This window comes from Hyaena hyaena, unplaced genomic scaffold, assembly GCF_003009895.1.
Source record: "Hyaena hyaena isolate Hyena2069 unplaced genomic scaffold, ASM300989v1 scaffold_613, whole genome shotgun sequence".
NCBI classification, from domain to species: domain Eukaryota; kingdom Metazoa; phylum Chordata; class Mammalia; order Carnivora; family Hyaenidae; genus Hyaena; species Hyaena hyaena.
Window position 1 is genome coordinate 666,984 of NW_024081245.1, and position 12,866 is coordinate 679,849.

Consider the following 12,866-nt stretch of genomic DNA (forward strand, 5'->3'; position numbering starts at 1 on the left):
AAACATTTATCAAAGACCAAGGAACTTCAAATGACCAAAATTATAGACAACAATTATCTTTAAGAACTACGAGAACCCTTAGCAACTATGTCACAAGTTGTTTTGCAAATATTTTAATCAATTAATTGGAAAAATAACAGCCCATATGTAACCGGGAAGGAAAAAAACGTTAAGGAAAAACCAAAAAGGATGAGAAAGGGAGAAAAGGAGGAAGAAAGAGGATTTATCTTAAAATATTTAATCCAAATTAAAAATAAAAATTCCTGATCTCTAAAATGGTTTACATTCCAAAAAAGAAAAAGAAATTCTTTGAATGGTGACATTACAACAGGCACAGAATCAGCTATTAGGTCTTAAAATAAGAATTACTTCTATGCCTATTGTCCACAAATCAGGACTCAAAAGCAAACTGCAAATACTACAAAATCCATTTTCTTATTTGCTACCTAACTCCATCAGAGCTAATGGAAGATGCAATAACCACAGAACTTAGAGACAGGAGGAACAAAGTGATCCGTTTTTGCTCATATTTTACCCATATACAGACAAAAATTAGAAAAACTATATACTTAATTTTTCAAAACTAAGATAATGTAAGAAACCTCACATTTCTTCCTTTAACTGTGAGCATAACTGATATGAATAAAAATATTTTTTTAAAATTCTCTTACGTTTGGCCCAATAGCTTCAGGAACTGAAATAATCTCTTCTAGGCTTCATTGAAGAAGGAGAGATATGTGCATAATTTCTACAGCATCAAAAGAAAGTTTCATTGAGGTAGGTACAGAGGATTTATCATCAGGAAGCATGTATATGCTTATCACATATGCAAGTGATGTTTTAAAAACCCTCTACAAATGTTTTTGAGTTACAAAATGTATGACACGTCCTAGCTTACTATCCCAGGTTCAATTTGCTATTATTTGGAGTCCTTGTATTTGCACTTTTCTAAGAACCACGGTTAAGAATAAAAGGCAGAGGAAACTGATCACTTCTTGTTTCCAAATAATGTCATACCCACCTATGCTGAATTGATTTACAAGCTCAGATAAATGCTATTTTCAGGCAAGCTGTGAATTATATTAAATGACTCAAAGAGAAAAAGAAAAGCCACGGCTTAAATTGTTAGTGAAGGAGGGCCTTGTTTGAAATTCATGTCAACTTTCCATTCTGCAAAGCAACTCATCACATAAAAATAGTCGAAAAGGACTTCATTTAATTAGTGATATGGAGACTTTTGCATAGAAAAAGGTTACAAAGTAATGCAAAAAAGACTAGGTACAATAATTTTAAAACAAATATTTAAAAAGTATAATTTTATATAATGTTTAACATTCGCATAATGTTTATTGCTTTCTCCACACAGCAGAGAAATGAAGTGCATAATGATACATGCTGTGTCTTTACCTTTCAAACATAAAATCTCACGTGCTCAATTTCAATGTATTAAGAGATTATTTTGTCATTAAAAATTTTTTTAAAAGAAAAATACTATTATGTAGCACTAGTCTAAGCATGAACAAAAATAATTTATGTACATCCCATTGCATACATTCATCTTGATTTGGGATCAAATGCAATCATGAGCTTGACAAAGAGCATTTAAAAATCGTGGCTTTTCTCTTCCCAATGCTCTCTCCCTTGACTCATCACCTCCAGAAATGCAACTTTCTCCAAAGGGCCACAAGAATAGGTATTACACATTATCAGGACAAAATGAAGAAGATAAATATGTAAAAACAGTCCAAATGAAACAATAAATTAACCTGAACTTTTACACACTGGAGAAGTTTTCAAGTTGGCATGAATCAAATAGCTTCTGGTGGGGACATGGTAGGCAACTGCTTCTAGGTGCACTCTATAAATGTATGGTTTTACATAAAGAAGCACCAAATTTTGAGCCATGAAAAAAAAGTGCCTGGGGGCTTGCAGGCAGGGCAGAAAGGGCTGTTAATCTGAGCACTGATGGAATAATTGCTTATACCAATGCATTGCTAAATGTCACCATTTGGCAGGCAAGTCTGTACAAAGAAAGCGAACTAAGATAAAACTAGGTCTTTCAACTTGAAAATTATTTTCAGCAATCCTTTTGGCTAAGAAAAGCCTGTTGGTTTCAAGAGAGTATTCTTCTCTGGCATTTTATTAAAATGTCTGCAGCCTAATGCAAGACTTCTGTCCCTTTCCTGTCTTAACCTAACCTCTATGATCTTCTTTACTTGTGCAATGTTATCTGTTCACAAGAAAACTTTACTAACTCAGGCACTTATGAAACACAAGTTGTTTTTGTTTTTTTCCATCTAGTTTCAAGAGAATCCAGTCAGGGCTTTTTTTTTTTTTTTTTCTTTCCCAATTCAGACATACAGATGCACTGCTGGATGGTACAGTCCATACATTTCCCAGGAAACTTCTAACTGAAAACGTGTGTGAAGTTTTCAAGAGTTGCTGATGTCAGTTACCAAGCTGCCTTAAACAAAACAAGAGAGAAAAGATAATACCACATTTCCACTTGTGAGGTTTGTGTCTCAAATAGCTTTATTGTTCCTTTGTGGATCTGTAGACATCTGTATGGCTACTTTCAGGGTGCAGAGGTTTAAGCTGACTCTGAAATGAAGGACATTCAGTTACTATTGCAAGAAGTTCAATGCAAACTTAAAAAGCTCCCACTTCTGTCCCCCAGGGTCGGTAAGGTTTACTGTTTGTTCCACCGCTTGTCTGCTGAGGGCTGGAGGCGGCTGACACGGTTAGGGGCGGGCTGATGGCTGTGGCGGCTGCCACCGCGGCAGCTGCGTTCGGGGGGAGCATGGGGAAGGCCCCCGCGAAGGACAGAGGGAAGCTGTGCGCGGCTGCAGTGGCTGCGGCGGCGGCCGCGTGGACCGTGGCCGAGAGGGACAAGAGAGAGGTGGACAGAGGCGGCACGCAGGGGGCAACGCTGCCCGTCGAAGGCATCCGAAGGGCAGAATCGGCGTGGGCGAACGTGGCCGTGAGCAGGGCGGAGCCGTGGGCAGGAGGCACTTCTGAAGCTGTGGAGAGGCGACAAGGCGTTGACTCGGAGGCGTGGAGTCCGTTGGGTTGGAGCAGGGCGGCGGGGAGGTGGTGGAAGGCCGCCGCCCAGTGGTGCGGGTGCAGAGGGTGATGGTGGTGGGCCAGCGAGGACGTCATGGCCGCCGCCTCCCGCTGAGAGGCGCACGTGCTGAGATGAGAGACCAGTCGCACCCGCAGGGGATCCGAGGAGTCCAGGCCCTCCACGGAGCTCAGGTACCTGGCCACCTCTGTTAAGCACTCGCGGAATCCAATGCTCATGAAGTCCATGGCAAGAGCATGTGCGTCAAAGTAGCCTAGAAGGGGGTTTGAGGGAAGTGGGGGCCAGGGCAGGGAGTGAGAGAAAACGGTACAATTACCGTGAGTAAACACCGACTATGCTCCTTCTCTCTGTGCTGCAGAAGATTCAAGCGGAATGACGACCCTTTCTGAAAATGTTGCCAGTTATTTCTGGTTGTAACTTTTGTAGAAGAAAGGACGCTTTGCAATTCACATGTGTGACAAGGCTGGCAACGCTGTATACTATAGTTGTTCTTGCAACCGAATGCCACGGTGGGGGAAAAAATTAAGAACATCCGTGTTTCAGACACTTCCATAAAGAAACCAAGGGGGGATGTCTCTCCCTTTGTACTGTGGGATGGTGAATTCCCTCGTAAAATTTGCACATTAGTAATGACTTTCAGTCTCTGTCTCTGTCCCATAAGGTGGAGATTAAAGGGTTTATCTGAAACATCCTCACTCTTGGCATTTGTCACAGATATGAAATGCATCTTAGCAGCTTGAGGACTTTCTTTAAAAATATGCTAGACTTAATAAATTCAGCAATGCTTTTTGACTCTGTTTTTTTTTCAAAGTGAAAACATCTCAGTTTGTAAGAAAAAAGCTGATGAAAACAAAATGACTTTTTAAAAATCTTGGTTACTGATTTAAAGATCTTATTTTTCGATTAAGCAATATGAGACTGCTTTACTGATACGAGATTACTATACCTCTTCACTTTTCTGAAATTTTAGTATGTATTTCCTTCACTGGTTAGCTTACATTTTCCTGGCATCTACCCAAGAAAAAGATGTGTATTAATTTTTCAGTGTGTTATGCATGCACTGCCACACCAAAGGTCACTACCATAAAGATGGCTGGAGCTGGGCCACATTTAGGAGAATCCCTTTTTATCCACTGATAATACATTGGACAGAAAATAATACTGTATTTTTATTAATAGTGCCAATTTAGGATAGAATAAACATCAGACATTTTGGGGAAATGTCACCACTTTGAACAGGTGACATCTAATATGTACAAATACATCTTTTTTTCAGATTCTTTCTCATTTGCAACTTTTCAAAAGCTTTTTCAAATTAAAAATTTAGTCAGTTTTGGGATATGGGTATATCTAAATGAGAAATACCACAAAGTTATTTTCATCTAAGGCATTTATATTATCTTTTTCATGTTTCTGCAGATCAAAGTATTACCTGTTTCATTTATCATCCACTAAAAATTAAGCCATCTTATTCTATAATCAAAGCACTTTGGAAAATAGTATTTACAATTAATATTCACATTCCTAAATAAAGCTGGACTGTCAACAGAAACTTGGAAGTCCCAAAAAGACATATGAGACAAAAAGATACACCATTAAAGGAGTAAAAATAAGAGCACAAAGCAGATATAAGAGAATATCATAAAATGTGGAAGATCAGCAACAAAAATAGTTATCATCCCAGGACTTCAGCTTAGTTAGCAACAAAGTCCCTGGGATTAAGAGGGAAAGCTCTTCCTGAAGACAACGCCTCCGTGGATAGATTTCACAGGAGAACCCTCAGAGTTCCTTGTGGGGCGTTGCAGGCTTCTGATATCCATGAGGAAGGAGGGAGGAAATCAATAGAAGTCAGAGGACAGAAATGCAGAGGGATCTAGAAATTTAGGTTATTCTGCTAAACTTTCTCTAGAAGCTATCGCAATACCAAGATAGACTGTAAAAGAATGGAACAACAGAACTGGAGCTTCCATGAATTTTCATGAGGGGTACAAGGTGATTGAAAATTGTGGTTTGCCAGCTGTATGTCGTTATATAGGGCTGAATTCTCTGTTGCATATTAAGGAATATCAGTTCTGTGATTTCTATTCTGTTGCTGAATGCAGAGGGAAACAGTGATGAACAGTTGTCTCCAAGGAATAGATATTGGGCCAATAATAAGAGCACACGGGGCCATTCCATACCACTTCCTCTGGGCCATCACTGCCATACGGCTTTAAGTGAATAAACTCACAACAACCTTGTGAGGTAGACACTATGGCTTTCATCATTTTGCAGATGAGGAAACTGGGGCTCTTAGAGGGTTAGTAGTCTACCCTGGATCACAGAGCTAATATATGGCAGAGCAAGGATTTGAAACCAAGTTCCCCAACTATAGAGTCTATGCCCTTCACCCCTGGGAGGCCCCCACAGCAGTGGAGTCTTAGATGATGTGAGCTCACATTGCCCGCCCCTCCTTTTAAGGCCCACACTTTCTCCTGTGGAATGACCTTTCTAATGACTTGGCAGTCAGGCGACTTGTGTGGAGCTTGCTTGGAAATGTCTGTTCATAAACTATTCTGGGATGAATTTTAGGACTGTTCAGGTAGCCAAGAATAGCAACCAAGAATGGAACTTAGTTTTTATAGTAAGGCATAAGAACAATATTACTCTTTAGAAGTATAGCTCATGCCAAATATTTGCAACCCTGGTAAGAATTCTTAGCCTTGCGGTGAACACCACCAAGGGAGCAAGAGCAATCAAACTGCTGTTCCTGCACTATCACGAACTCAACCAGTCTTCTACTTCTGACGTAGCAGGTGCCAAGACAAAATTATGAGGCTAGAGGTGCTCTAAAGCTCAGAGTGCTAGGGGAGGCCTCACAGTGCCATAGAGCACGTCTGCCTTGGGTTAAAGGCCAGCCAGGGGCCGAGCTGGGCTGGATCACTGGCTTCTACGATTTCGTCCAGTTTTCTTTTCTATTATGTAAGAAGTTTTGAATCCTATGCTGAGGGTTACATTTTAATGATTAGAAATCATAATTCCATACCCATTCAGGATGGTTTCTAGAGAAGGTGCAATTTAAAGAAGGTGCAACTGAGATGAAGTCATGCCATGGGGGCTTCTCTTTAAAGTGATTACTCCTCACCTAAAAGATGGTGAAGGCCAGTGATGATGTTTTCTTTTTTTATTTATTTTGAGAGACAAAGCGAGCAAGGGAAGGGCAGAAAGAGAGGAAGACAGAATCCCAGGCAGCTTCCACACTGTCAGTGAGGAGCCCAATTTGGGGCTTGAATCCCCGTACTGTGAGATCATGACCTAAGCCAAAGCCAAGAGTTGGACATTTAGCCAACTGAGTCATCCAGGCGCCCCCCGGGGCTGATGTTCTAATGGTCTTCAGCAGTATGGCCATACCGGGGTTAAGTCCTGAAGTACTTCTATACCAATTGGTAAACAGCTACTCCCTCCAATGTTTTGCCTCTGCTCTGATCTAGGGCAAACCGTGATACTATGTAATGAAAAGCTAATGCCGAGCAGAGAGGCCTTCAGGATGGAAGGTTAGCACTTAGCCCCTGGGGGTACCTCTCCCACCCCAGTTGTCATATATACTGAGTAACAAAAGCACTCTTGGTTAAGGTGAGTAGCAAAGGCTTGCTTGAAGGGTGAAAAAGATACAAAAGGGCAAAATCAAGTCTGAGTAACCTGTGAGAAGAAGGAAATCTGAATGAATATTACAGCTTCCAGGATCTCAGGTCTATTTTTAATATGACATGAGGGTCCATCCCTGACCTCTCGATGATTCTAGTACAGAAGATATCTCTCCAGGGCACTGGGCCGGGGGCACCTGTTCCTGTTTGCTCTCTGCAGGAATGACTCTGCTCCATTAATAGTTTTCAGTTCAGAGATTTACTACCTATACTTCAAACTTTCTGTTCAAACATCCAAGACCAACCAAAATCTGAAAACAATGAAAATAATTCTAAAATCAATTCCTTTGGAGTAGTAGCACCGTATTGGGTCCTAGCCTTTATCTAATGGGGAGTCCAGGGGAAAGGGAAAGAAGAGAAGAAGACTGCCTTTAATCTCCTGTTTATGTTTGGATGTTTGCGTGTTTGTTTTGTCTTTCTGTACAGATTCTAGCATGTGCCTCTGAGGTCCCAAACAAATCTCTGACCAGGCTGCCGTGAATGAAGCTTTACTCCCACAGTATTATGAAAGCAAACACAAGCCCAGGGTCAAGTGCTTCTTTTGTTCCAGAAGTTCTTTCCCACGAGTTCAATCCTGCCATTAGCATTGATTTCCACAGCTTTAATCTGGGACCTCCTATCTCAGCTTGTTAAAGAACTGTTCAACTATGACTTTCCTATAATCTTAGGGGGGAAATGAAAAGAGAAAGGTGAAAAGGGGGTAAAAAATGAAGTCACCTACTTACCTTTACCCCCAGTTGCCTGAAGCATCTTCAAATGATCTACCGTCATTTGCAATATTTCAGCTTTCTCTAACTTTGCAGATCCCTGCATAAACAAATCATGAAGTCTTATAAGTCCTATGATAACAGATTTGGAACATTTGACACTGGATTTTCAATTTTTCTTCTCACTAGAAAAGTCTAATTTCTTTTTCAGAGAAAAATCTGAATTCTTTGCAAACTTTACATACAAACAATAATTATTATGTCATACCTAATGACAGATATTTGCCAATTTATCATTTAAAGACTAAAAGGCATAACAAATAATTTCTTAATCATACGACTAAACTATACTCCTAAGGTCACTCCACTAAAACTATTACAACTGCAAAAATCTCAAACTTTGCATCCAATCTCTATATAACAGGACATTCAATAGTCTTATATAATGGTGCAGTCTAGATCAGTTGAATCCAACTCTGAAGGAGAAGAAAATAGGATCTTAGCAAATTAGGTTTTTCAAAATAAAAAGTTCTAGTAAATCTTTAAGATACAGCCCAGTAAGGAGAACCAAAAACAAAAAAGGGAGGACTTTTAAGGGATTTTTCCCCAATAATTACCAGCAGGTGTCACTGTGAATTCCAAGTTCCTTAGCAAGAAAGCGTAATTTACTCCCTACCTAGTAAGCATTAGAAATGCTTAAAGATATCTGAACCCTTTAGAACAGTTCTTAATAAAAATGCCTTGGGAATAAATATATATGTCCTACTTTTCAAAATAAGGCAACCTCTAGAAACCAACCGAAATAGGAATGTGCCACCTTGAACTGCCTCAGAGGACTCTGGGTAGCTTCTAATTTCCTGGAAAAACTAAATAATTAAATCAATGTGTCTCTTTGAAAAGGGAACTGAAGTTTTTTTCAGGTTCCTATGCTCTAATTTTGTGAAAATTATCAGCACCCTGTATATGGTAAGAGTGCCAGAGTTACTGAAACTGCTAGAAAGAAACACTCTTCTAATCACACTGTGACAGGGCCAGCTCACCAGGGTTGGTAGCCAAGCTTGGCAAATGGGAAAGCCTGTGTTTATAGTAACTAACTGCCAAACAACTGAGGTTAGCTTTTAAGGTTTGTTCTAAGTCGACATTTAAGGAAAAAAACCTAACAAACTGATGGGGGAAAATCACCAAAATAACTGTTCTTCTAACTGGACATCTCAGTACCCAAAGTGAAAAACACAGATTACTGATATTTTCATTTTCAGCCTATTGTCATTGAAAAATGTTACAAATCAAATCTATAATTTTCACATTACATTTCCCTTACCAAAGATGGTTTCAGCATATAGATATCTTTTTTCTCTCAAAAATGTATAATCTAGAGCATATTACATCTTGTACTTCTGTCAACATTCAATTTTTCCATCAAGATGTACAGTAGTTTCAGTAAAAGTAACTAATAAAAAAATTGCAGTTTCTGGATAATTTCCAAGGGCTTTTATAGGGCTTGCTGTATAATGTTTGTGGTTCATGAAGTAAACAATGAAATGACATAAACAAACAACTGCTGTCTTATGCGCTATTTGAATTAAATTGAAAGTATTTTCAATAGAGTGTGATGCCATATTCTTTGAAAGATGCTCTTAGAAATCTGTGCCATTAGCTATTGTGGCAAGAGATATAAAACTTTTCCAAGAAAACAACAAAGGAAGATTCCACCTTTTGGCTTCCTCCTTTTCTAAGTGTGCAAAAAAAAAAAAATTTTTTTTTTTTGGTAAAGGAATACTTGAATTCTGAAAAAGGAAACTGTTGGCTAGTTTTATTTTTATCAAACTTCCAAAAAGATGCCCTAAATGGAACACCATTCTATTAATCTAGGGCTTAAAAATGAAACTAAGTGATTTGGTAAATAAATGTTATTAGTATTACCATTTAGGAACTAGAGCTAGATATGTTACTTCCTGGACTTTGGTTATTTTTAAAATAAAAAGCACTTTTTTTTAGCAGTTTACAAAAAAAGTGAAATTTTGTGAATATATATACATATATATATATATATTTTTTTTTTTTTTTTTAAAGAGTACGACATACAGCTGGTTTTGAACAAAACCACTACTGGTCTTCACAGAAAGAACAGAGAAAGCATGAACACTGTTACCCTTAAGGGAAAATAAGCTGAAGAATGGAAATGTTTTTCAGCTTCATGATGGATTATGTTTTTAATAGTTTTGCCACAACAAAGCATTTTACTGAAATAGCTGCTCTGTGCCAGATCAGGGCACATACACCATTATTTTAATGAGCTTTAACAAGAACCCACATTCCCAGATGAGAGAATCAGATTTTCTGAGCTTTTTGGTGGGGTGGTCAGGGGTGAGGGTTGCTTACTTGTTTTTCAAAAGCAGTTGGCACCAGTCGTCTCAACTCAGATAAACTGTTATTTATCCGATCTCGACGCCTTTTCTCTATTATCTATCTCAAAGAAAGCAAAACAACAACAAAAGTTTATGAATACACAAATGATAAAGTTACTCTTAATGGAAGAATACCACTGTTACACATTAGGCTGGATTACATGAATTAAAAAGAAATGAAAAATCACATACCCCTCTCCTTTTCTTTCTTGCCATAATCTGAGATGTTGTTGTTGGGGAATTCGATCTAATCACAGAGCTAGTACTTTGCCTGTGAAACAGGAACAATAAGTCAGGTGCTACATTAACATAACAATGGTTTCTTCTGGGTTTGATGGCACCCATTAAATACTGAGCGACTGCACAGCTCAGGTCTACATTATTTTATTGTTAATTCTTACTTTTCTCTTAGCATACTTTGTGTTCAGTCCTTATATCTCTTTCCAGGTGAGAATTATGCTTTTTTTTTTTTTAAACAAGTCATCCAGACACCAAATCCATTAGCAAAAACATCCCTCAACTTTTAAGTCTTGCAGTGAAAAAAACTGCAGACAGATTGAGAAGTTAGAAACTAATACTTTCTAGTTCCACTCAAAAATGTTTCTTGAAAATCAACCAATCTCTAATAGCATCCTCCTGCACCCTCCTGGTCAGACACACTAAACAAAGCAAAGCTATTTTAATATAAAAGCCATGTTTAGCACTACTATCAAAAGATATACGGTCGGTCATCACATGTCAACTGTTGTCCCTAGATGCAATCTTCAAAATAAACAGAAGTTATCTTACTATTTCAAAACTTCAATTAGACATATCTCACTAAGGGAAAAAAAGACAAATGTAATGTTTTGTATACTAATCTCCCAAAAAAATGCCCCAAATTAAATATGGCACTGATAGGGAAATTAAAATTAGATCAACTACTAGTAAATGTTTGACTTTGAAAATGAAACCGTAGTTGAGTATCTCCTAGTCTTCAAGCTAAGCTTAAACCTCTAGGGGCTGAAATCAATCTTGAGTTTACTAATGAAAAGATATTTTATACTGAAAGTTCAAATCATTGTCCCTTCTATAACTTTTATGATCCTTTCTAGCGTACATGTTTCTCTTCATAATTCGTGGATACTATGCTTCTTTATGTTCTCAAATTCTCCAGGTTCCTATTATTTGTTCTCTTTCATTTTAGAAATGTCACACACACCAGGTTCTTATTACCTCACCTTCTCACTTCTGGATCTTATTTCTGAATTAACTGTCTCCCTCAGTCCCACCCCATCGCAACTGGTTTCGCCTTTCACATGGCTTCTTCTGTTTTTCAGATCTCATTTTTTAAGACGACACACACTTTAATAATTAAAAGATACTTTGCAAACGTTTCCTGTAAATATCCTTGCTGTTGCTGGTTTTACGCTTTGGTCTGTGCTTATTAGAATAACGATGTGGAAAGAAAGCCTGTTTTCCAAAGGTAGGAAGAATTTTGCTCTTTGAGTGACAGCTGCAGATAAATAATTAAGGAGCTTGTGGGGATGTCAATTAGAAGCAATTATCATTTGACCCGCCGTGGCACTAAAATGCCTCGGTAATCTCCCTCTGTCACTGGAAAGTGGAGGTCTGGCTTCTGTGATCACGACTCCGATCTTTTCCAGAGTTAAGAACAAGCAATCGATGAGATGATCTACGCCCGGGACGATCTGTCACACACTCTCCCGTCAGCCCACTCACACACCGCCAACCTGGAAAGCTCAACCTCCTTAGCCTTAACATCGCAAACTCATTTCTCCAAAAGGCGAGTCGTCTTTTTAGGCTCTTGAAAATTAAAAACAAAACAAAACATGTTTTTAACTCTTCGCCTGACCCATCCTGAAAGTGCTCCCGGAGCTTCAGTGGCGGGGGCGTCGCCAGCCGGTCCGCACGCCCAACGCTGACAGCCGGGGACCCTCCCTCGCCACCTCCGGCGGTGTCTTTCAGTCGCGTCCCCCTTCCTCTCCGCCCCACCCCCGGTGTGAAAACCGACATCCCCCGCCCCACCCCAACGCACGCTCGCTGAGCGCCCACCGCGCAAAGTTTCCCGGGCAAAACTTTCCCCGCTCCGTTAGGACGCAGCGGAGAGGAGCCTCGGGATTTCCAAGGAGCCGCTGGCGCACAAAGCTCCCCGACGCCTCGGGCCCCGGGTAGTTCCCGTCGAGCCCGCGCTCACCCCGAGTAATTGTTCTCGCTCCCCACGTCGATGGTCTCGTCCATGTCGCTCTCAGAGGTCGTCTCCTCACAAGGGCGCTTCATCGCGGCGAAGACGGCGCCGGCCACAGCCCAGCCCGAGCCACCGACGCCGAGCCGGGCGCGGCACCCTCCCTCCCTGCCTCCTCCCTTCCTCCCTCCCTCTCAGGGCCCGGGCAGGCGAGGCTCCCGCGGCGGCGCGGTCGGCTCCTCGCGGCTCTTTCCCACGCCGCAGCCTAGCTCGGCCGCAAGAACCGGCGCCGGCCACGCCCCTCCGCGCGGGCGGGGCCGCCTCGCCCGCCTCCCGCGCGCAGGCCCCCGCATCCCCGCCGGGTCCGCCTCCTCGGGGTCGGCGTGGCCCGCGATTGGCTGGGGTGGAGGGGCGGGGCTGCGCTCGCCAATGCCCGCGCCGGAGGCTCCTGCGGAGGCGTGGGAACGCGGCCGCGCACCTGGGGTCCGGGAGCTGCGCGCGGGCGGGAGAGGCGTCCGCGAGCGTGAGCGCGAGGTTGCTGTCTCCGGCTAGGGCTGCACGCGGCCGTGGACGCGGGCGCTGCGAGGGAACGGCGCTGAGGGGCGGGCTCCGGACCTCGGGTTTCGGCCCTCCTCCTCACCCCCCACCCCCCAATCTGACGGTGAAGTGTCTGTCTTGTGCTTAAAGAATAACCCCAAGCGCGTGGCTGAGTGTGAGCGAGAGTGTAGTGACGTTGGGAGGCGCCGTGGCTTAAGCGAACCGCCCCCCTCGGCCGTCCCTTGTCTGGATCAAAACTGCTGA

The 12,866-nt window shown here is 41.6% G+C and overlaps 1 protein-coding gene across 1 annotated transcript; it reads right to left on the minus strand.

Annotated features, from left to right (window-relative positions):
• Positions 1-269: 269 nt before the first annotated feature.
• HEY2 (hes related family bHLH transcription factor with YRPW motif 2) lies at positions 270-12,305 on the minus strand. The gene is made up of 5 exons (XM_039257355.1): positions 12,078-12,305; positions 10,073-10,151; positions 9,855-9,938; positions 7,491-7,572; positions 270-3,335 (listed from the first exon to the last, which is right to left on the minus strand). Exons 1-5 carry the CDS (start codon positions 12,158-12,160, stop codon positions 2,650-2,652), a joined length of 1,014 nt encoding a protein of 337 aa, XP_039113286.1. The 5' UTR covers positions 12,161-12,305; the 3' UTR covers positions 270-2,649.
• Positions 12,306-12,866: the final 561 nt, after the last annotated feature.